Raw genomic sequence first — 24012 nt, forward strand, 5'->3', positions numbered from 1 at the left:
GACACCTCTGGACCTAAAAAATTCAATCTAGTAAGAGCTAAATAAGCGCCTTATTACTTTCATTGACTTCACTAAATTTATTCAAATACCCATGTACCCAATATTTGATATTTCGTAGATCTTTCTGAATACCAATTTGTGGGTATTTACTACTATTTCCTTTACAGTTTGAACACAATTTGTCTGAAACGACTAACCGGCAAGGTGAATGGGTAAACAGGTAAAATCTATATTCGACAGGAAAGCTTTCCAGATTACAATTGATGGACATTTAAAGGGTTGTTTTAACTAAAAGAATAATTGTACATATTTCAATCCCTTATTAGAATGAGGACATACGTTTAACCATAATATTGAAATTCTACAGACCGAAATCAAAAGTTGAGGCTTAAAGTTCCTAGAATAACTAAATACACCTAGATAGTCTAGAGCCTAAGATTATGGTGTAATCAGATTTTCCATAAGATATCGATTAGCTTGGTGGTTCTGCTAGCTTAACGTTAAGCTAGCAGAACCCGCGATTTCTCCAACAATTAAGGAGCAAAAAATGTTTGAATAGGGTAATAAATTAGCCTAAAATGAGCCTTAAATTATGGCCAAAAAAAAAAATCAAAAATTCGAGAGTGGTTCTGCTAGCTTAACGTGGGTCAACTTTTTCTCCGGTATATGCTTCATATCTAAATTCGTTTTCGAGAAAAAAATTGAAGCCACTCTATTGAATATCATAGACACCATGAATAGTTTTCTGAATGATCTGAACTAATTTTTTTTTCTCGAATACGAAGCTTGATATGAAGTTAATACAGGATACCGAAAAGTTTCATTTTTAGTTTTTCAATCTAAAAAATAAGAAACTACAGAAAAATAAGCAGGTTAATTCATAAATAACTAGTTACCGTTTTTTTCAAAACTTCTTCGCTCGTCATATCTCGGAAACGAAGCAACTCCGGACGTTTCGTAGACCATTTTTATCACCAAACGAATCAATATCTGAAACTTCGTACCAGTGTGACCAGATTCAATAGAAATCTACTTTTTTAGTAGATTTTTCGCATTTTCAAGAAATTTTTTGTAGGGAGAAATCAGTTGGGAGATTTTGGTAGATTCAATAAGTTTTAAAACCGAGACGGTTGGGAATTGGATACCTAGATTGTTCCGATGAATCAATTCATTGTTCATCGAGGTTTTACGCAGTTCTAAATCATAAACTTCTTTGGTGGCTGTCGGTTGAGAATAACTACAAAAGGTGATGGAATTTCCGGAGGGTATCTCATTTAAAACAAATGGTGTAACGAGTGGTGTAAAATCTTCAGTTGAAAATATACCATTATCTCACATTAGGTATTCTATTAAGCGGAAAAAAAATAAGTAACTAGAATTTACAAAATTTGGCAAATTGAAGTGACTCAATATTTCAGATTTATAGATATTTATTCACATTACAGAATCGTTTTTTTATGAACTTTATTTTATAGAGAATTTTCACGTATCTTTGTACTCTCAATCAATTAAATTACTTAGATTTATTTTGTAGTATGAGACTATGGGAGCATATGTTCAATCGTTGAAAGGAAATTAAAAAAAAACAAAAATTTCGAAAATCTTGATTCGAATTAATTAATTCTAATTCTGAAAGTTACGATTGAAATCAAATATAATTAATAAAAGAAATAAAACACTTGACTATACGTTCCACAAATTTTAATAAAAATAAATAATGTAATGATGTTGACATGCACGTTTCGGGTTTCATCCCATTATCAAAACTAAATATAAAATATACACACAAGTACATATAAATTCTACGTAACAGATGTTAAAACCGGAGACAGGCGAAAATCTAATTGATCGTTCACAATTGGGAGATTTTGTTTTTGAGCTGAAGATATTTCCAAAAACTCCAAGAGATCCAAACGTTTACCTTCATCACCTCTGTGTAAAATTTTTGTTTTATTGAAATCTATAAAATGATTGGAAGTGATGCAGTGATTAGAAAAACCCGTTGTTGACTTATTTTGAAGAATCGATCTTTTATGTTCTTCAATTCTAATTCCAAGAGATCGACCGGTCTGACCTATATAAAATGCAGGACATTCATCACAAAACAGTTTATATACACCACTCAACTGTGAAATGTTCAGCCGATTCTTACCACTAAAAAACATTGTTCTTAAATTTTTCTTATTTGTACATATAACATCAATATCGTTTTTTCTGATTCTTTTACAAAGTTTATCACTAGAGATGGGATATAATTGATGTATACAAATTTTTCCATTTGATTTTCTAACTGAGGTGGATATACTAAAGTTAACAATCTCTTCTGTTGTTTTTTAAAAATTAATTTGTTTATTATATCAGGATGGTAGCCGTTGTTCTTGGCTAACACCTTTAGAATTTGAATTTCTTTATCGAAGTTAATTGCTGACAATGGAATTGAGATCAGTCTATGTACTAGGGTGTGGAATGCTGACATCTTGATCTTATAAGGGTGTGAACTGCTGTTATGAATCAGAAAATCAGAGAAAGTGGGTTTTCTGTATATATTAAATTCAAGATGTTCATTTATTATCTTTACCTGAATATCCAAGAAATTTAAACACTTATTATTATCTTCTATTTCTAAAGTGAACTGAATTGAACTATAAAAAGAATTTATCAATTCTAAAAAGGATTCTAGTTCTGAAGTTGAGCCAGTCCATATACAAAATATATCATCCACATATCGCTTCCAGTATAGTACAAAATCAGTCAAATTAACGTTCGCAGGGGAGAATATTTTCTTTTCTAAAGCTGTCATGAATATTTCACTGAACAAGTTTGATGAAGGGGAACCCATTGGCAGACCATCTAATTGTTGATAGAATTTTTCATTGAACTTAAAATAGCTTTGCCCTAGACATATTTTAAGAAGTCTCATGGTCTCTTCTTTCATATAAACAGTGATTGAAGGGTTTTCATCAAGTTGTTGGTTCACTAAGTACTCGACCTCTGTAGTTGGTATAGATGGAAATAGATTTACTACGTCAAATGAGACCAACCTTGCATTTGTGGGAATTTTGAGTGTTTTTAATTCATTGGTTAACTGAATATTATTTTTGATTGAATATATTGGGTCATGTTGGATCATATCAGGTAATATTGAATTAAGATGTTTACATAGTTTTGAAGCAGGAGCGTTGGTATAAGAAACAATGGGTCTCATTGGGCAATTTTCTTTGTGTATTTTAGGAAGGGCATAAAGAGAAGGTATAGTCGGATTCATGACAGTCAAAGATCCAGTCAGCTGAGATAACATGATAGGGCAGTTTTTGATCGTCTTTTTGATGGCATTCTGAAATTTTGATGTCGGGTCTGATTTTAATTCTTTAAAATTGTTGGGGTTCAGCAAATCTTCCGTTTTTTCTAAATAGTCATGTTTATATAAAATAGTCACAGTATTGCCTTTGTCAGCTTTGGTTATTATTAAGTCATTATCTGAGGCTTTTTTCATTTCTTCAATTTTGATATCGGTCTTATTATTCTCAAATGTTGAGTTAGATATTATTTCCGCACATAGTGATTTTTTTAAATTTTGTTTGTTTGAAGATTCAATTCTGTTCAAAGCTAATTCAACATTAACAGCCAGGTCTTTGAGGTCAGTCTTATTAAAATTATTCGGGCAATACTTCAAACCTTTCCCTAACAAGTTCATCTCAGAAATTTCAAAATTAACACCTGTAAAATTTTTCACCTTTTCATAAAAGTTAATGTTGACTTCACTTCCAGATGACGACGGACTTTTTTCACTCATTTTCACATTCTCCAAAAGGATTTCTAGTTTCTTAAGTTGATGTTGATATTGATCATGCCCCAACAACCTCACTTCCTCTCTGATGGCAGAATCCAAATAATCGAACTCAACAGGGCTAATCCGGTAGGATAGTTCACTGTGTATCACTTTCAGGTGAAGTTTGTTGTTGTCTCTTATCTTGTACCACTTTTTCATCTCCAGCGTGATCCAAGTTTTGATCGCTGTGTTTACTGCAGATTTCGCCTGGGGTGAACTATGTTTACAACTAATCTTCATATATTTTGGTTTTATATTTTTCAGTGAACATTGTTTGTTGAACCAGAAATGGTTGTTACATCTTGTGATCTTCAAGAGTACTTTCCTGTAGTATATTGCGAGTCGTGAAATGCTTGCATTCTTGATCATCGAAATTGATTCCTCGCTTATCACTTGGTGAAACATAATTTCAATATTAATAAAAGAAATAAAACACTTGACTATACGTTCCACAAATTTTAATAAAAATAAATAATGTAATGATGTTGACATGCACGTTCCGGGTTTCAAACTGAAACCCGAAACGTGCATGTCAACATCATTACATTATTTATTTTTATTAAAATTTGTGGAACGTATAGTCAAGTGTTTTATTTCTTTTATTAATATTGAAATTATGTTTCACCAAGTGATAAGCGAGGAATCAATTTCGATTATCAAATATAATTATTGAAATAATTTTTGTTACTTGAAATCTTACTAATTGAACCTTACATATCATGGAAATCATTAAATAAAAGGATCTTTGAAAAATTTCCGCAAAACCTATTTTTTATAATTCTTTCATATTCAATTTCGAAACGTATCTTGTATCTAGTACCTCAAACAATGATTTTCAAAGAATTTTGTATTTGGATATATTTCATTGAGTATTTTGTACATCATGTCAGTGATTGCATGATTTTGGCAATATTTAAAGTTATTTGGGAAAATAACTTTCATGGAAATGAGTAATTTCTGAAAAAAAAACACAAATCGGTAAAATCTTTTCTGATCGGACAAAAACTCTTATGTATCCACTTATGTGATCTTTCACTGAAAAAAATATTGTTCGTAATATAAATGAATGCCGTTCATCGACGTTCCTTACTTTGATACAATGTATTTTTCATTATGCCAATGAACAAATTCGTTTAAGTTGAAATTCATGTAACGTACAGTTTCGTTGTCCCAATGAACAGGCGTTCGTTGACGGTTTTAGTGCTAACTCGGCTTTTGGATTAACAGTTCATCATAGGAATGTACACAGTACATCAACTCAATGAAAGATATTCATCCCCCCAATGAACTTGATACGTTGGCTCAATGAATTTGTTCATCACCATAGCCGACCGCCTACTAACAGATCACGTGACTCACGTAAATTAAAGAATAACCAATCCGAATTGGAAATGTTTGGTGGCTCGATTGGAAATATTAATTAACTGCTTTACACTGAGAGAAATCCATCTTTTTTTATTATTAAGCATTTATTTGAAGGATAATTATTCACAACTATTACAGCAAATTTATATTTGATATATTTATTCATCAATAGGTAAATCCTGCATTGAAAAAAGTTCATTAATAGAGAATAAAATATTTGTTTACAAGCTATTTATGTAAGAACATAACTAATTTATATGAACTTACATAACATAAATTCATTGTCAACAAATTTTCAACCGGTAGTTAAAAAACATTTGCTATATATATATATATATATATATATATATATATATATAATAATATATATATATATATATATATATATATATATATATGATTAAACTCTTACTTCAGTAATATATTCACTGAAAATATGGGATTCATTAATAATCAACAAACTAAAATAATTCTAGCGATCACATAGAGGAACGCCTTCTTTTACATGCTTAAAATCTGTGTAAACACACAATTCCCATCATTATTTTCTTTTTAAACTAAAAATTTGTGTTACTGTGGGCTCATTGAATATTGGTGAGCCCATCTGTACACAATTTCGGGTTTAGATCGTTTGTACCTGCTTAGTGATGAGTAATGTTTGTTGATCAGTGAATGGATGCAACCGAGTTGACTAGAGTTCAAATCCCAATACCCAATACGAAGTATAAAAAAATATGATGCGTGCAAGGCCAGACCGACCAAGTATGGCAAACGGTTCTTCTCACAACCAAAAAATCATATTGAAGAAACAGCCCAAATAACTATCAAACAAATATGTTATTCATTACTGAATTGAAATATTATTTTCATTCTACATTGAATTATAAATAATGCTTATCATTAATTATCAAATTGAAATTAATACTAATGAGCTTTATGGATATATGATTAGTGAAAACTGAAATTGAATAAAATGCTCCAAATTAATTATATTTATTAATTATCACTCAATACTATATTAACACTCAGCTATATTTATTTTAATCGACTACTATATTAAGCATTATTGAATGAAATTATTCGTAAATAATTCTGATATTGTCGAAAATGCATTATAATTAATGAATGATTTATGGGCAGTATGAACAAATATTTATTTCATGGAAATAAAGAATTTATTTGGAATTACACCAATAATCATCACACTACATTTATTTACCCATAATTTAATTCAATAATGCTTAATATATATGTGGTCCATTGAAATAAATATATATTTCTCATTAATAATTAATATATAGCATTAATTTGTAGCATTTTATTCGATTCCAATATTGACATGACGCCAACTCATAGTTCTGTGATTTGAACGACTGTCATTCTCAAATATACCGCCATTTTACCAGAATTTAGGTTAAGTGGTTAGGATATTTTACCGATTCACTATTCCTAAGTTTCTTAATTTTGCCCTTGCAAAGTGTATATATTATGAATATTTAATAGTGGAAAGCGAGGGAGAATGTAGATCAAAGGATAACCCACCTGCTATGAGAAAATTCCCATTTTAAAAGTCTTACCGTTTTCGAGATTTTTTTTTTTTAAATAATGAATTTTTGCCCCTTTCAATAGTTTTGTCCTTACGGTTGGTACAATTTTACATCTTTTTGGTTAATTTTTTCAGTAAAATATTGCTGGAGAATGATTTCAACGTTTACATTAAAACCATCCTCCGAACATTTTAAAGGGGGGCCATGAGAAATATTTTTATTGGAAATTATTAGTGGATTATTTTGTTCATGAAATTTAGCCCATCGTAGTGAAAAAAAAATGTACCGAGCTACTGCTGCACATTACACCAATAAATTGTCTATTTTATAGTGATTTCAAAGAGGTATCGCACAAGTCATTTGTTATTCAAAGAAAAAAGATATGGCTGTTTTTATCCAAATGGGTACGTTTCTGACAAAATCAAGTTTGTCAATTCTGTTGAGAAATCTTCGATATTGCATTACTTAGTGAACAATGGCAATTGTTTACGTGCGAAAATATTACTCGCATAATTATTCACCTCAACGAAATTCAATTTTGCCGGCAAATTTTGCGAAAACATCATGCAGATCCAGAGATTTTTTCAATAAGATCATTTGGAGCGAATAGTCTCCCTCTACCAAGGATGGGTACATGAAGACCTAAATCCTCTGGACTTTTAATATTGGGGCTGCCTAAAAGACAAAGTATACGCAACACCCATACGTGATGAAGCCGAATTGCGGATGCGTTCTCTCAATTCGGCTTCATCACGCATGGGTGTTGCGTATACTTTGTCTTTTAGGCGGCCCCAATAATAAAAGTCCATAGGATTTAGGTCAGGTGAACGAGGAGGCCACAAAATTTCACCTTCTCTTCCATTCCACCGCCGGGGATAAGTTCTATTTAAATGAGCGGTAACTTCGAGTCCGTAATGTGTTGGGCATCCATCATGTTGAAACCACAGACTACGTCGCAGCGCCAGTGGCACATCAATTAAATGAGCAGCTGGTTGGTTGAAAATTCCAAATAATTGTTTGCGTTCAGTGATGGCGGCAGTTCGATCGGGCCCAAAATTGCACCAATATTCCAGTCCATAAATTGATCTTGAATCGATATTGTGATCTCTCTTCTCTCATCTCGTGTGGATTCATGATATTCCAGCCATGCAAATTGTGGGGATTCATGTACCCATCCTTGGTACAGGAAGACTCGTCGCTCCTAATGATCTTATTGAAAAAATCTGGATCTGCATGATGTTTTCGCAAAATTTGCCGGCAAAATTGAATTTCGTTGAGGTGAATAATTATGCGAGTAATATTTTCGCACTTAAACAATTGCCATTGTTCACTAAGTAATGCAATATCGAAGATTTCTCAACAAAATTGACAAACTTGATTTTGTCAGAAACGTACCCATTTGGATAAAAACAGCCATATCTTTTTTCTTTGAATAACAAATGACTTGTATGATTCCTCTTTGAAATCACTATAAAATAGATAATTTATTGGTATAATGTGCAGCAGTAGCTCAGTACATTTTTTTTCCACTACGATGGGCTAAACTTCATGAACAAAATAATCCACTACCAAAATTTCCAATAAAAATATTTCTCATGGCCCCCCTTCAAAATGTTCGGAGGATGTTTTTAATGTAAACGTTAAAATCATTCTTCAGCAATATTTTACTGAAAAAATTAAACTAAAAGATGTAAAATTGTACCAACCGTAAGGACAAAACTATTGAAAGGGGCAAAAATTCATTATTTAAAAAAAAAAAATATCTCGAAAACGGTAAGACTTTTATAATGGGTATTTTGTCATAGCAGGTGGGTTATCCTTTGATCTACATTCTCCCTCGGTTTGACGTGGTCTTTACGGGACACCCTGTATATATATATATATATATATATTTTTTTTTTTTTTTAATCACCGTTTAACGGGTTGGTGCCTGAGCCAACCGGGCCGCCGTAGCCAAGGTTGTCTCAGGAGGCTAGTTAAGAACTTCCTGACTATATGTGTTGTGGCCAAAATTACCTCCTTCTGAGCTTGGCTGATCAAGCTTGTGTTTAGCTGTAGTCGTGTGGTGTTTTCAACGAGGTGGGACTCAACCAATCCATTCACCGAAATAATGAGGGGCAATATAGATATATATATATATATATATATATGTGGACTTGAGAGAACCTCTATATTGCCCCTCATTATTTCGGTGAATGGATTGGTTGAGTCCCACCTCGTTGAAAACACCACACGACTACAGCTAAACACAAGCTTGATCAGCCAAGCTCAGAAGGAGGTAATTTTGGCCACAACACATATAGTCAGGAAGTTCTTAACTAGCTCCTGAGACAACCTTGGCTTCGGCGGCCCGGTTGGCTCAGGCACCAACCCGTTAAACGGTGATTAAAAAAAAAAAAAAAAAAAAAAATATATATATATATATATATACAGGGTGTCCCGTAAAGACCACGTCAAACCGAGGGAGAATGTAGATCAAAGGATAACCCACCTGCTATGACAAAATTCCCATTATAAAAGTTATTATATATATATATATATATATATATATATATATATATATATATATATATATATATATATATATTGTTATGGATCGTATATGCAACCTGCGTTTATTTTTTTTTTTTGATGATTTGATTTAAATTTTAATTGATTCGATCCAATAACTGAAAATTTGTTACAATCTTTTTAATTTTTTTATATCGACTCTTTCTCAGGTGGGTTCAATTTAAATTCAATTTGATTTAAAATTATAATTGATATTCAAAAAAAATTAACTATCCAAAATTCCTATTTAATAACTAAATTCTAATTAATCTAATCTAATATTTACTTATCTAAAACTTCATCGACTTCATCCTTGTCCTATGGTATCGTCCTCTATGCTTCTAACAGTTCTAACCTCAAATTGTTACCTTAATCTTCGTCAATTTCTTTTGGTTTGGAACATAGACCCAATATCCATGGACCGAGTGTCACGTGATTTTTCAGAAGCTCGTAGAGGAGAAAGACCTAGAGAGAGAAGAATATATGATTTCTCTTGATTCGAACAGAGATGCTACTGATGGAAATCTGTGAAGAACCTAAAAGCAATAAAATAGGTGATTTATTACTCTGAGATGGTCAAATGTCAAAATCATCTGATTGAAAGATAAAAAGACATGATATTTATTTATACGTTTTATGAACTGAATAGAATGAAATTTACATACTTTTTTATATTTATCATTTCGATTTGCCTAATTCAATGATGGAATAAAATATGGCATATATTTGGATGAACTTCTACCATGTGAATCAGGAAAATTGAGAAATTTTAGACCATACTTCTTTCTGACATTGTGGGGACAGAACAGGATTTAATGTAACAATGAGTTGGACTCGTTGATATCTCAAGGAAATATAATATACATATAAATAATTGCTTATAGGAATCAGCAATACTCTTATTGGCTATAGGTGAAGATAAGTAATATTCGATTCAATCATCTTTCGAATTGGTAATATTTCTTTTACTTCAGGTAGAAAAATTATGCTACAGAAAATTTTTATTAGATAAAAGAGAACATTCATTCATCCATGATTATCGAAATACCATTAGGATTGAGCATTGAGGTTCTATACTATTCCATTCTCCAACTCATGATCTATTTCACCTTTCAATCTATTTCGAATAGAATCAAATTTAATAGATTAAAGCAGCCATAAAAAATTTACCTCCATAATATTTGCCTATTATTATTATTATTTGTAGAAATTCTAAATTTGCCATAACTGCATAGATGATATTGAGGCTTCTTTACCTGAAAGGAAAGAAATAAATTTCGCTAGATAAAAAAATATTATCGGCTGAAAAAGAAAGCTGTGGGTAAGATATGGACTTGGGGTATCTTAAAGCACCATGATATTATGATTTAATAAATGACAAATTGAAAATAAATACTACTAAATTCTAATGTAATATGAAAAACTCAACATGATATTATCTTCTCTTGAAAATATTGTTTTTATTCATGATGGGAAAAAATGATATATTGCTGGAGATTCTTCAACTGACGCAGTTTTCCAGTTAGTCCCTTCGTTTTCATAAACTGTTTCGGACTTCCTTGACCTCATCAGCGTGAGACGGTCATTGAATGAATGACACTCACGGACAGTTTATGCAAACTGCCGAACATTTCATCTTATTTCATAAACAGTTATATACAATTGCAAAATCACTAGGCATTTTTGCTAAAAAAACTCATTTCCACACCACCTTGAGGTAGAGTGAGCGGCGCGTTTTTTTTATCGTGGTGTCCCCTATAGGCCTAATCCACTTGTAATTCTAAATGATTTGACAATAATCAATCACAACTAATCAGAATAATTTGTCTAGATGAAACATTCAAAAATACTTACATATTCCTGCTGGAGTTCCTTTCCTGTTACCTAGAATGACAATTCCCCACAGTTTCATTGATGCCTGAAATGTATTAACTTTGTTAATCTCTGTCTTATTCTAGAGTGAACTTCATTCGAAGTTTTATTAATATGGTGCAAACGGACTGTATAATAATTCAAAAATATCAATTTCACCAATTGTAGATGATGATCAGAAAGTGCATCTTGTTCTAAAGAATGATCTCTAAGTTCTTTGAAAATATCATCTATTGAAATTTTCCTCAGTCCCAATATAATCATTTTATTCATCAATTGAGGATCTGAAAAAGATTTAAATGATCTTATTATACTTTCTGCAACTGTACACAACTTAATAACATCTGAGGATGGTTTACAGAGTCCTCCTCGATTTTTTCTTAGCAAGAGAGCAGATGAAGAAGCTGTTGATGTCAGTAGTTGACCACATGTCTCACAATTTATTTTTTTCTTTATTCCTCTGCTTATAAAACCAGCAATATACTCTATTATATCAGAGTAATACATAGAAGTAGTTATTTCTGCAAATGGCACCATGGTGTCCAAATCATTTACTTCTATGGCCTCCACATTCAAGGAATCTAATAAATTTTTATTCATTACATTTGCAGAACTGGCATTCAGAATACTGGTCTCATCTTGTGCTAAACAATTTGCAGCATTGGACGACTGCAACTCAGCATGTATAAGTACTCTTTTATATGCTCCTTCAAACTGCAAGGCTGTGGGATTATTATTGAAGCCTCCTCTTGATCTCATTACTGAAAAAAACATCTCAGGATGATCTTGGCTGAGCTTGTATGTACATAAGAATTGGAGACTTCCTGTTCTAATCAAATCATCAAATAAGTTCCTTATACTGATCAAGCACACTATCAATCCAAGAAATCCAGTTTTTCTTTGGGAATATAAAATCAAATTTCCCTTTTTATCTTTCAGATTACTCAAATACTTGATTGAACTATCTATTTTATCTTTGATAAATGCCTCATTCTCAAGGTTGAGTGGCTTCTTTGTCGCTTCTTTATTCAAAAAATTTCTACTATTCAACAGATCAAATACATCATTCATTTGTCTGCAATGTCTCACAAGGGCTTCACTGCCTCTGAATTGTGGAATATTCAAATCTTTATTGCAGTATTCTAATGCATCAGCTACACTAGCACTAAATGTTTCCACAGCTAGTTTCACTCGCATCTTTTCCTTGTCATAATTCAGGTGTCTATTTCTAATTTTAGTTGCCATGTGCAATCCTGACTCGTTCTGTATCTTCACTAATTCAGTGAAATATTTCCAATTTATATCTCTGTTGTTCTCATCATAAAAGTATCCCCAATCACCCAGAGTATTTCGACATAATTTGATCATGTGGCAAGCATCCAAAGTTATATATATCTTTTCATTTGTTTTTGGGTGAATAAAATATGGCTTAATGTCTGGCCAGTTTAACTTCGCTCCCAAGATAGAGCACATGGAAATATTCGAAGTTGCCCCATCAAAAGTGAGACTTTTTATCAATACTCCAGTGGTTTCCATTTGTACCAAGCAGCCTCTTACTAAATTTGCTTTTTCTTCTGCAGTTAGTGTATCTATAAGGAAATAAGCTATTGGAACTTTCCACCTAGCATTTAAAGCCACTAGCATGAAAACTAAGGCATTTTTGGCTCTAGGAATACCATCACTATCTTTAGTCCAAGAAAATGGCCAATGAAATACGAATTTTGAGGTTAAAACTTGAATTTTGGATATAAGTTACTTTGAAGCATCTAAAAACGAACTGTGAAAGGTTTTTTTAAATTCACCCCCGGGAAGGGGTGAAAAAAAATAAAAAAAGGGGTTTTTTTGAAATTTTGGGGAAATGGTAAGTGTTAGAAAAAAAAGTTTCGAATAAAAGTTGTAGAGCGTAAAATTTTACATAAAAATGTTCCCACAACTTTTTTTCCTAAAATTGAAATTAACTGAGATATGGTAGCTAGAAGCTAGGGGATGATAACAGGAACTTTAAAAAATCATAAGTTGTTGAAAAATTGAAAAAACTCATAATTTTTTTTTTAAATTACTTATATGATTATAAACTTTAATTCTAGAGAAAAATTTTTTTTTTTTAATTGTTTATAAAAAAGTTATAACAATTTAAAATTTTTATTTTCAAATTAAATCAACTTTAACTGATGAAAATATATATATATTTTTTTTAATAGATTAATATTTTAAGAAATTGACCAAACGCGTTGAAATTTAATTTTTACCTGTTCTTTTCAAGCAGATATAAAATAATTTACCTGGTTAAAGATATTGTGTGGCGGCCATTTGCTTTCACTACCGACTTCGGTACCTCATGCGCATGCGTCAGTTGTTCTCAATGCGCCAGTTGTTCTCTGTGTGTTTACAATATTCTCCATTTGTTTTGAGTGAATTGATTACTGCTGTTAATTTGGAAAAGGTAATTATTTAAGTGATGTTCAATTTTATATTGAGAAACCGCATGGTCAAAACATAAACACATGCTTCTTATTTACTTTGTTATAAAAATCACCATCAATCATTTTATATTATTTAATTTTTTAAATACTATTGTTGAAGTATCTACCTAGATTAGTTGATAATGAATTAATTTTGTACTTTTCTTGTTTATATAGGTTGAAATTTCAACATGGATCAACAAGCATTATGCAGTATTTGTGACACAGTTTTGATCAATGACACCGACACTGTTGTTTCAGTGAAAGAGAGAGGATTAAAAAAGTTGATTGAGAAAAGCATTGAGAAAGAAGACAGAAAAAGAAGACAGAAAAAAAATTACTTATATGATTATAAACTGTAATTCTAGAGAAAAATTTTTTTTTTAATTGTTTATAAAAAAGTTATAACAATTTAAAATTTTTATTTTCAAATTAAATCAACTTTAACTGATGAAAATATATTTTTTTTTTTTAATAGATTACAAAATTGTATTACAATTAAAAAAATTTGAAGAAACTTCCTAAGAGTAATTGATTCTCTAATTATATAATAAATAAAAAAATATAGATTTTGCAATTCCAAAAATTATATTAAAATTTTTCAAAGTTAATATAAATTTCATCAAGTGGACTGCTGTCTCTAACAGTTGAGCTTCCTTCGTTTTCTTCTTCAGTAGGTGTTTCTTCGTCTTTATCGTTAGCTTTTGTATGTGTCTCATATTCACTATCTTCATTGGTATCAACGCCTGCATTTATACTGTTATTGCATGTATCACCATGACAAAACTTGCATAATTCATTACATTTGAGAGAACTTTTTCTACAACTACATCTTGCTGATGCACAATTGGTTCTACAACCACAAAAAATCTGTGAAGAATACAAGAAAAAAATTATCGTCCATAGCGTAAAAATTAACTAAAGAAGAATTTTATTTGATTGATATTATACCTTTTGTGTGGATACTTTTGAACGAGTGTTTTTAACAGTTTTACGTCCTGTACATATAGCTTCATTTTCTTGTTCTCCGTCTTCGACAGTAGTTTCTTCTTCACCATCATTTTCATCCTCATAAACATTTCCATCATCATCATTTTCATCATCACTATCATCTCTTTCTTCATCTTCTTTATCTTCATTTTCATCATCCTCAAGATTAAACGATCTTGCAGAAGCGTTATCACAGCTTTGGCCTTGGCAACTTTTACAAAATTTATTGCATTTTAAACCACTTTTTTTGCAACCACATCGAGCTGATAAACAATTCGTTTTACAGCTACAAGAAACCTGTTAAAATAAAATGCAAAATGAATAATTTATTATTACTATTGGATAACACTAAAATAAGATAAGTTGGTGTGAATTGTAACTTACTTTATCTATTAACTCCTTTGGTGCTGGTTCCGCGTTTGACATGATAGGTATCATCATAAATAAGGTTCTTCTCCAACCCCAATCGTCCGGATTTAGATTGTTGCCTAACCACTGTTGAATTTGATAATACACTCGTTTTGTATGTTCTCGTAGGGCTGATTCAGTCGGTGGTAAAGAAGCTAAGATAACTTCTTTTTTAAAAGCAGCAGCCGATAATGAAAATATCCTATATCTTAATTCACCAAGTGTCAGTTCATCTGTAATACTTTGACCATAGAGATGGAATATAATTTTTTCAGATACTGCGTATAATTCCTCAATTGAACGATTAGACTCATAGAAAACAGAAATTAGAGCTTGCAAATCAGGTTTTTTTTTCAATAAAGATATTATACTTTTTTTTCCTTTTTTAAAAATTGCACTTGTAGTGTCGCAACCTGCAAATGCATGCGCAAAAAGCAAAAAAGGCTTCAAATTTTTATCGTATTCCGTAGAATAAATAACATTAGCTTGTTTTCCTGGTGTCATTTTATAAAAGTATATTACCTCTTCGTCAGAGACAAGTGAAATCAAAATGATAAGTAAGTCAATATCATTACCAACTATCGTCACGGATTGATTTCTTCTTCTTTTTAAATCGATTGCAGTTTTGACAATTAAAAGATCCGCGTCTTCTGAAGCTATATTCGTGCTAATACCACGGTTTTGAAGATTATTACTCAGTAAGTTTACAAATTGTTTCTTATTTGCAATATTGGACAGGAACTTCTTTTGGGTCAAGGTCACGAGATTATCTTCAGAAATCTCAACATCTGCAGCAACACATTTTTCTTTTCTGCGATATCTTTCGTAGGACTTAATTCCTATTGTTTCCTTCGAGTAGCCATCGAATATGACTGTCACGTTAGATCCAAAATGTTTAATAAGATAAGAGTAGTAAAGGTTACAAATGTCTGAGTATTTCTTTCCATGCGGCCAAACATAGCTATGCAGAAGCCAGCCACCATCAATTACAAAAATTGATCCAGATCCAGATATTAAGGCAGGCGATTGAATGTATGGCTGGAAAACGTTATACAATTCTGATTTTGGTGTTTTTCTCATTAATCCATGTTCGTCGAATAAGCTCAGAGGAAACGGTGACAACTCGTACTTCAATGCATTGCGTGTTTCTTCAACATTGCCATGAAAAAATACTGATATTCTCTGAATTAACAAGAATGAGTCGACAGCAACAAAATCATCGCCAATATGCATACCACTTTTCGCATTTGCAAGTGTTTTCACTTTGAACGCGTTAGACAAAGAAACGTTATCAATATTTTTACCAACCATGGTAGCTATACCTTGCAATCCAACTTCTACTGCATTATGACAATTAATTGTTGGTCCACCTATGATTCCAGTAGAGAGTGATACTAATGAAGTTCTAACCTCAAATGGATTTCTTTCATCAAGCCAAAACAAAAATTTTTTAATTCCTACTTCATCTTTTGTGATTCTACTTCTTGAAATATCAACATGTTGTTCACTGTTGCTTGATTCAATCTTGCAATATGTCTCTAAACATTCCATGATATTGAATGCTGATGGCATTGCTACTAAATATCTTGTTACAACACTGGAAGTAACACCTCTTCCATGCTTCAAGTCAGTACCGAAGAAACGATTGAGGGTCTGTTCAATAACCATGTCTGACCAAATTCCAGCCCATGCTTTTTCGGATCTACGAATTGTAAAAAAACCTTCCTTCGTGAATTCGTCATATTCTCCTGGATCCATAATTAACTCGAGGTCAGCCATTTGTTGCAAATAAATTTGAGCGTATTTCGCATATGGATAATGTCCACTTGCATGGAAGAATGGTAACATCTCTTTGACGCTTTGTAAGTGTAGTTCCCAATTGCCTAATCGTTCCGCTTCTAAAAATTGCAATGCAATAATAATGCTTTTGAAATACTGGATCCATAATTTAGATGTTGGACCATTTTTTTCCATCACTGCCAGTTGCTGTACAAATCTTTCGCACATATCAGTTATTACTGGTTCGTCATCACAATCTGTTAGAAGTGGAGGTTCTGAATCCCACGTACCGAAAAACTTTTTAATAGAATCTTGGAATTCATCCGAAGGTTTCAAGCTTCTACAAATTATAATACCAAGTGCGGTGAACGACATGATATGAGCTCGCAACGCTCTAGCATAAGCATGACCAGTTAACATTTTCTTTACAGAATCACCTGCATAGACTGTTGTCCATAAATCTTCAATTCCACTCTCAGACATAATGTAACCGATTGCTCCCAGGTATGACATTAACAGGTGGAAGCCACCAAGACGAACGACAACATTTTTTAATTCTTCACTATTCGATTCTTGTACTATCGAAAGAGCTTTAGCATATAATGGCTGGTCATATGTGACAAAACATGTCTGTCTATTTAATTTACGAGTTTCAGCTGCTGCATAGTGTAAAGAACTATTTAATGTCGTCAAATTTGACGGTGGTCCATTTATAAATGGTAAGCAAACAATTTGCGACATTGTATAAGGAATCCCGGAAGACAAAACTTCCATATATCCTTTCCAAGATGGTACGTTTTTAACCTCGAAGAACTTGGCCCAAAGATACGCAGAATAATAAGTTGATATCACAGGTGATTTTCTCACTGGAATGTTTTTTATCGCAATGAATTCTAGTGATTGTAGAGCCTTAGTGTTAAAAGACCCGTAAGGTAATTGGGGAATAACGTGTTTTGATACTAATTCCTGAGGTTTTGGCATTTTCTTAAATTTAACAATATTTTCTTCGAAGCTTATAGACGATTCAGGCGTATACGCTACTATTCCACCAAGGCAATGAAAAGTCTCTTTACCATCTAATGTTTTAGCATTGTGATCAGTATTATCAAACACAAATTGTGCAAATGGCTTATCACTATTAATTTTAAGAGCTGGAGGATTAATAACTGTACAAGCTTCATGCAACTGAATGTGATAATATGAGGCACAAACACCTAATTTGCTCAACAGATCAACAATTAGTCTGGAACCAGTTTTTCTGTGGACATATGAACCAACTGCCAATTGGAGAGATGATATAAATTGTTTGGGACGTAAATAACTGACGATGGAATGTGCTATTGAATCTCTAACAATAAAATTATCACTGTATTGGTCACTGTTATCCTTGCATAGTAAATTTCCAAGGAACGAAGTTAATAATGGCGGAATTGATGACACAACATCGTCAAGAAAACTGGACGCAGGAGGGTACGATGTATTACGATAATCGTGTTTAATAATTTCATTACGGAGTATTTTGACAGCGACATTCAAAATTGTTTGCTTTTGTAAATCATCCATTTCATCGCCATCACCAGTGAACCAATCGCTACAAATTTTAGAAATATCGAATGTTTTATAATAGATCATTGGTTCCTTACCTCGATGATGAGATATGAAGATATCATCTTTATATTTTTCTTTCAACATTCGAAATAAAACAAAGTGACTCAAGGGATCATCTCCCATGATATCTTTTAGTTCCCGCAAACTAAATGTATACTGACAGCTTTCTTCAATGTGTTTGCAAATTTGATTAAAAATCCTAGCTGTTTGTTCTTTAAGGGTAGAGATTTTTGGTTCCTTCACGAGCTTATTAAAATTCACGTAGCATTTATGATGATAACTAGCTTTACAGTCAACTAGGTTGATGTCTTTAATGCGTTTAATCAATTCAGTACTAAACTCATCATTTTGCCTCCTGGCAATATCCAGTATCTGGTCTTGTGTGTACTTATTAGCTATCAAATGGACCCGTTTATGTTTGCGATCCAATAACATTTTACAAAAAAAACATAGATTTACAAAATCAAAATTCAAATTTGTTGAAGTTGACGCTGGTAGTATACTTGGTCCAACTACAGATGATGTAAAATGTGATGAAGATGGATCAGTAGATAATTTTGATTTTCTCTTAATTGAAGAGGTAGACATAGGATACGACTTCCTACATTTTTCATGAAAACTTACTTCAATCTTTCCGAGCCATAACTCGCTTTTTCTGTCTTCCTTCTCAATGCTTTTCTCAATCAACTTTTTTAATCCTCTCTCTTTCACTGAAACAACAGTGTCGGTGTCATTGATCAAAACTGTGTCACAAATACTGCATAATGCTTGTTGATCCATGTTGAAATTTCAACCTATATAAACAAGAAAAGTACAAAATTAATTCATTATCAACTAATCTAGGTAGATACTTCAACAATAGTATTTAAAAAATTGAATAATATAAAATGATTGATGGTGATTTTTATAACAAAGTAAATAAAAAGCATGTGTTTATGTTTTGACCATGCGGTTTCTCAATATAAAATTGAACATCACTTAAATAATTACCTTTTCCAAATTAACAGCACTAATCAATTCACTCAAAACAAATGGAGAATATTGTAAACACACAGAGAACAACTGGCGCATTGAGAACAACTGACGCATGCGCATGAGGTACCGAAGTCGGTAGTGAAAGCAAATGGCCGCCACACAATATCTTTAACCAGGTAAATTATTTTATATCTGCTTGAAAAGAACAGGTAAAAATTAAATTTCAACGCGTTTGGTCAATTTCTTAAAATATTAATCTATTAAAAAAAATATATATATATTTTCATCAGTTAAAGTTGATTTAATTTGAAAATAAAAATTTTAAATTGTTATAACTTTTTTATAAACAATTAAAAAAAAAAAATTTTTCTCTAGAATTAAAGTTTATAATCATATAAGTAATTTAAAAAAAAAAATTATGAGTTTTTTCAATTTTTCAACAACTTATGATTTTTTAAAGTTCCTGTTATCATCCCCTAGCTTCTAGCTACCATATCTCAGTTAATTTCAATTTTAGGAAAAAAAGTTGTGGGAACATTTTTATGTAAAATTTTACGCTCTACAACTTTTATTCGAAACTTTTTTTTCTAACACTTACCATTTCCCCAAAATTTCAAAAAAACCCCTTTTTTTATTTTTTTTCACCCCTTCCCGGGGGTGAATTTAAAAAAACCTTTCACAGTTCGTTTTTAGATGCTTCAAAGTAACTTATATCCAAAATTCAAGTTTTAACCTCAAAATTCGTATTTCATTGGCCATTTTCTTGGACTACTTGGATTCCAGTTCCATAATCAATATATCCTACATGTCGGGAGCCTGTCCACTCAACATGTTCATTTATTGACATTTCATCCATAATGAGTCCTGCAATCAGTTGTTTCCCCATCGATTTTTCAATATCTACTTTAATTTTTACAGCTCTTATTGCTTCAGAAGTATATCCTGGTGATCCATCTATTGAGCTACACCATTTCAATAAGGTTTTGGGATGGGGTAAACAATTTTTTCCAAATTTATTTCGCAGAAAATTATAAGCTGGTGATGAGTAAAAATTAAGAGTTAAGGCAAAACTTCTCAACTCTGGAGAGAATTTTCCAGTTGATCCTTTCAACTGCCTCATAAGGAGTTGTTTTTCTGCCTCAGGGACACTTTCCTATGCACAAAAAATTAAGTTAGTATTTGCGTATCAAACTAATTTAAACCCAAATGCATCTGAAAATAAAAAGGAATTCTTGCCCTTTGATGGAGAAGCAAAGCACCCTCGAAAGCAGTTATCTTGAATACCAAGCAGCAAAATCACTCAAACAAAAGTACATGCAAAGTACCTACATGCTTAAAAATGGGAATATAATTTGGTCGATTGTGAATATTTCTTAGTATGAAGACTACGCAGAACACAACTGGTTCTCCTAACTCATAAAAGCTCGTAGCCTCTGGGAGATCTCACAAAAGCCTAGGATAGTCGGGATAAAAAACATCTAATTTATCTGACAGGAAATGTAAAGGCTTTTATGTTCTCATTCAATTTTTTTCAAATCATTTCAATGTTCATGCATAGATATGCATAGATAATAATGTTTATTTCATGAGTGAATACCTTTAGTACTATCGAGGATTCAGAAGAAATTTGAAATTTTTTTTTAAATCATCCAGGAGGTCATTCAGAGTATTAATTTTTTTCTTGTACTTGCAAATCATGGTAGCAAATTTTTTATTGGTTTTCCTCAGTTTAGAAATGGCAGATTGAGAAATATTCCAATATTTGTGTCGCTTAGCAGGGTTTTCAAGATCAGCTTCTACAAAATCTTTCATGTATACAGGTACTGATCTTTTTCTGAAAACAACAAGAAAGTTATATAGTAGTATAGGGCCTGTTTTTATGAAAACTTCTGATATACAAAACATGCATACAAAGTTTCCTATTCACCTTTTTCTGATATTACTACCATGTTCCATTGTTTTTATGGGTGGTAGGGATTCTGAATTCAGTTGATTTCCTTCCTGGGATGATGGAACGTTAGTGTCTGAGGATTCTTCCTTTTTTAAAACTTTGTACTTTGACAGATAGTTTTTAAAGTTAAATTTAGATGGAACAGCATTTTTCTTTAAAACTCTTTTTCCTTGCATATTCGTTAGATAATCATTTTCCTGAAAATGATTGCTGCATATCCTTGAATATTGAGTAGGAACAAAATTGGCTCTTCTCAAAGCCAATATCCATTCATTTCTCAATGTGCCTGGATTCGGAAAACTGTAAATTCGAATGTTTTTCATCAGTTTTCGTTGCTTTAAAGGGATGATAAAACTTACGAGTGTAATGTTATATTCTCCCCTTTCTTTCTTTCAACTGTGCAGTTATATGCTGAGCAACTTTGAGGCATGATGGATGTTCTCAAAAGAACAAAAAATTTGAAAGTCTTTCTTTCCCAACAAAATAAATTTAGTAGCAAAATTCCACTAAGAAAAGTCTCTTCTTCTCACTAGATTCTCTCAAAATAAAAGTACACTGCCCTCGTAAGTAGCAAAATTTGTAGAGCTAGTATTCACAATTCTTTGCTTTAAATTCAAATTTGAAATAACGATTTAACGTTCAACTCTTCGAGTTGAAGGAGATGTATATTGTTCTCTTTCTCTAGGGCAATAAATCAAGAGAGTTGACAGACTTCCATCCGATGTTCCATCTCATTCGTTCTCTCGACTTCTCTCTCTAACGCGACGTCCATGGATATTAGGTCTATGGTTTGGAATTATTTTCCATAAATAATAGTAATAATACTGCTTCACTCTTGCTTGAAAACAGGGAACATTCTTCTTGAAAATTGATTAATCTTCCTTTACACAATGGTTATTTTTCAGGTACGTATTTGGATTATTTATATTTTCTTTCAGCTTACGTAAATAACTTCGTTTATAACTTTTCAATTGTTTCAGGTATATTTTCTTGATTCAAGCATAGAGTAAGTATATACATACTTGTTCTATGGATTCAAGTGATGTGCTCTCTGCAATGGTTGTTCACTGAATGAATGGCTGTCATTCGGCTGGGCTTTATATACTTTTTTAATTTTTTCTTGAAATCAGCATTGCCTTGGATGTCAAAAAATTTCCAAATATGATGCTTTCGCAATTTTCCCTTTTGGGGTGAGTTTTCCTTCTTCAATCTTGATCTAGTTAATTTCTTCATTTTTTCCCTCATCTTTTGATACCACATATGTTGCATTCGGTCGATTCTAAGTTATAAAATTTTCAAATATTCTATATACAATTTGGAAATTTTTCTAATATTCACTTTCTTTGGCCTAATATTCAAAGATCTCTATCTACAGCACCTAAAATCTATTACATATTTTTAAATTATACTATAATCTAAAGAATTATATACATTTTTGTATGTTTGAGACATTAATTACTTTGGAATCCCTGATTTATCATTCGATATCCTATCCCTATCCATTACTTACAATTTTATTAGGAATTTTGGCTAATATAACATTCATGAGATTACATCTAGATGTAATTCACTAGATCACAAGCTATTTTATGAAAATTAACATAGGAAATATAAAATAAATGATTATTTTTTATCATTATGAATGAAAATTGAATATTCAGTCTTTTGACTCTTTTAACATTATTTACATGATATATGTATAAATGGTTCCTGATACTTGAGTTGAATATCTTTTGTTGATTTTATCAAATTGAACTTGAATTTTATTAATATTTTCCTTTTGTTTCAGATCCTGAAATGTTTTGAATGAAAATTGATATAGAAATTTAGAAATATTGGAATTATGCTAATTTCACAATGTACCAGTGAATGGCATAAATGAATAAAGTAACTCTACATTCTTAAATGTTATTGGAGCATATCAATTTATATTTTATTATCTATTTGATGAATTTGCTGTAGTTTCCGAAAGATAGAGTCTGGTTATGTATTCTCATTGATTTTATAAGTAGATAATACCATTCCATAACAATTCTCCAAATTCAATATTTGATAATTTTTATTTTCAATTTAAAATATTAAAATTTCTCCAAAATTTTCAAATTCGAATAAAATTTAAATTAACTTTCATTCGTTGTCTGGATGAATTTATATAAATCATTAATATGAAAAATTCCTCTCATTCTTTCTGTTTCTAATTCTTTTAATACATAACTATTCAAACCATTCTCATTATCTATTATTAATGATTTCAAATTTTCAGGTCTCTTATAATCCTGTATTATTTTAACTCTTTCTTCATCCATTGTTACACCTTCACTATCTAACTTGTATTCTAAGTATTTTACACTTTTTTGGAAAAATTGACATTTTTTTGAATTGATTTTCAAACCTCCATCTAAATCTTCTAGGGGCGATATAAGGGCCTGTAAATGTATGACGTCATTTCACTTAAATTTTTTCTTTGTATAACATTGTATTTGTTTATTTGAAATAAAGAAGCATTATCTATCGATACTACTGTATCGATACTACTGTATCATCATGACGCGTATACGTGGTTTAAGTTGCTCCAAATGTTCCAATAAAATTGATAGGAATGATGAAGCTATTGATTGTCAAGTGTGCCTTAAAAGTTATCATATCGGGTGCTCTAGCATTCCAAATGAGAGTTTC

The 24012-nt window shown here is 31.6% G+C and overlaps 2 protein-coding genes and 2 long non-coding RNA genes across 5 annotated transcripts; 1 reads left to right on the forward strand and 3 right to left on the reverse strand.

The window, feature by feature from the left end:
• Window positions 1–10248: 10248 nt before the first annotated feature.
• On the reverse strand, window positions 10249–10860 carry LOC123672373. The gene is made up of 2 exons (XR_006746261.1): window positions 10721–10860; window positions 10249–10547 (listed from the first exon to the last, which is right to left on the reverse strand). It is a non-coding gene; the product is annotated as an uncharacterized LOC123672373 (long non-coding RNA).
• LOC123672374 lies at window positions 10660–21846 on the forward strand. Its single transcript, XR_006746262.1, has 2 exons — window positions 10660–10942; window positions 21042–21846. It is a non-coding gene; the product is annotated as an uncharacterized LOC123672374 (long non-coding RNA).
• Window positions 14068–18833, reverse strand: LOC123672371. Of its 2 annotated transcripts, none has more exons than XM_045606462.1 (3): window positions 15000–18833; window positions 14577–14912; window positions 14068–14495 (listed from the first exon to the last, which is right to left on the reverse strand). In XM_045606462.1, the coding sequence occupies exons 1-3, from the start codon at window positions 18531–18533 to the stop codon at window positions 14217–14219; spliced, it is 4149 nt and encodes a 1382-aa protein (XP_045462418.1). In that variant the 5' UTR covers window positions 18534–18833; the 3' UTR covers window positions 14068–14216. The 2 variants fall into 2 exon arrangements, with proteins under 2 accessions (XP_045462418.1, XP_045462419.1); XM_045606463.1 differs by having other exon boundaries at window positions 14301–14478.
• LOC123672372 (THAP domain-containing protein 1-like) lies at window positions 20805–21828 on the reverse strand. Its single transcript, XM_045606464.1, has 3 exons — window positions 21696–21828; window positions 21313–21636; window positions 20805–21219 (listed from the first exon to the last, which is right to left on the reverse strand). Exons 1-3 carry the CDS (start codon window positions 21764–21766, stop codon window positions 20991–20993), a joined length of 624 nt encoding a protein of 207 aa, XP_045462420.1. The 5' UTR covers window positions 21767–21828; the 3' UTR covers window positions 20805–20990.
• Window positions 21847–24012: the final 2166 nt, after the last annotated feature.

The sequence above is a fragment of the Harmonia axyridis genome, chromosome 2 (assembly GCF_914767665.1).
Source record: "Harmonia axyridis chromosome 2, icHarAxyr1.1, whole genome shotgun sequence".
NCBI lineage: Eukaryota > Metazoa > Arthropoda > Insecta > Coleoptera > Coccinellidae > Harmonia > Harmonia axyridis.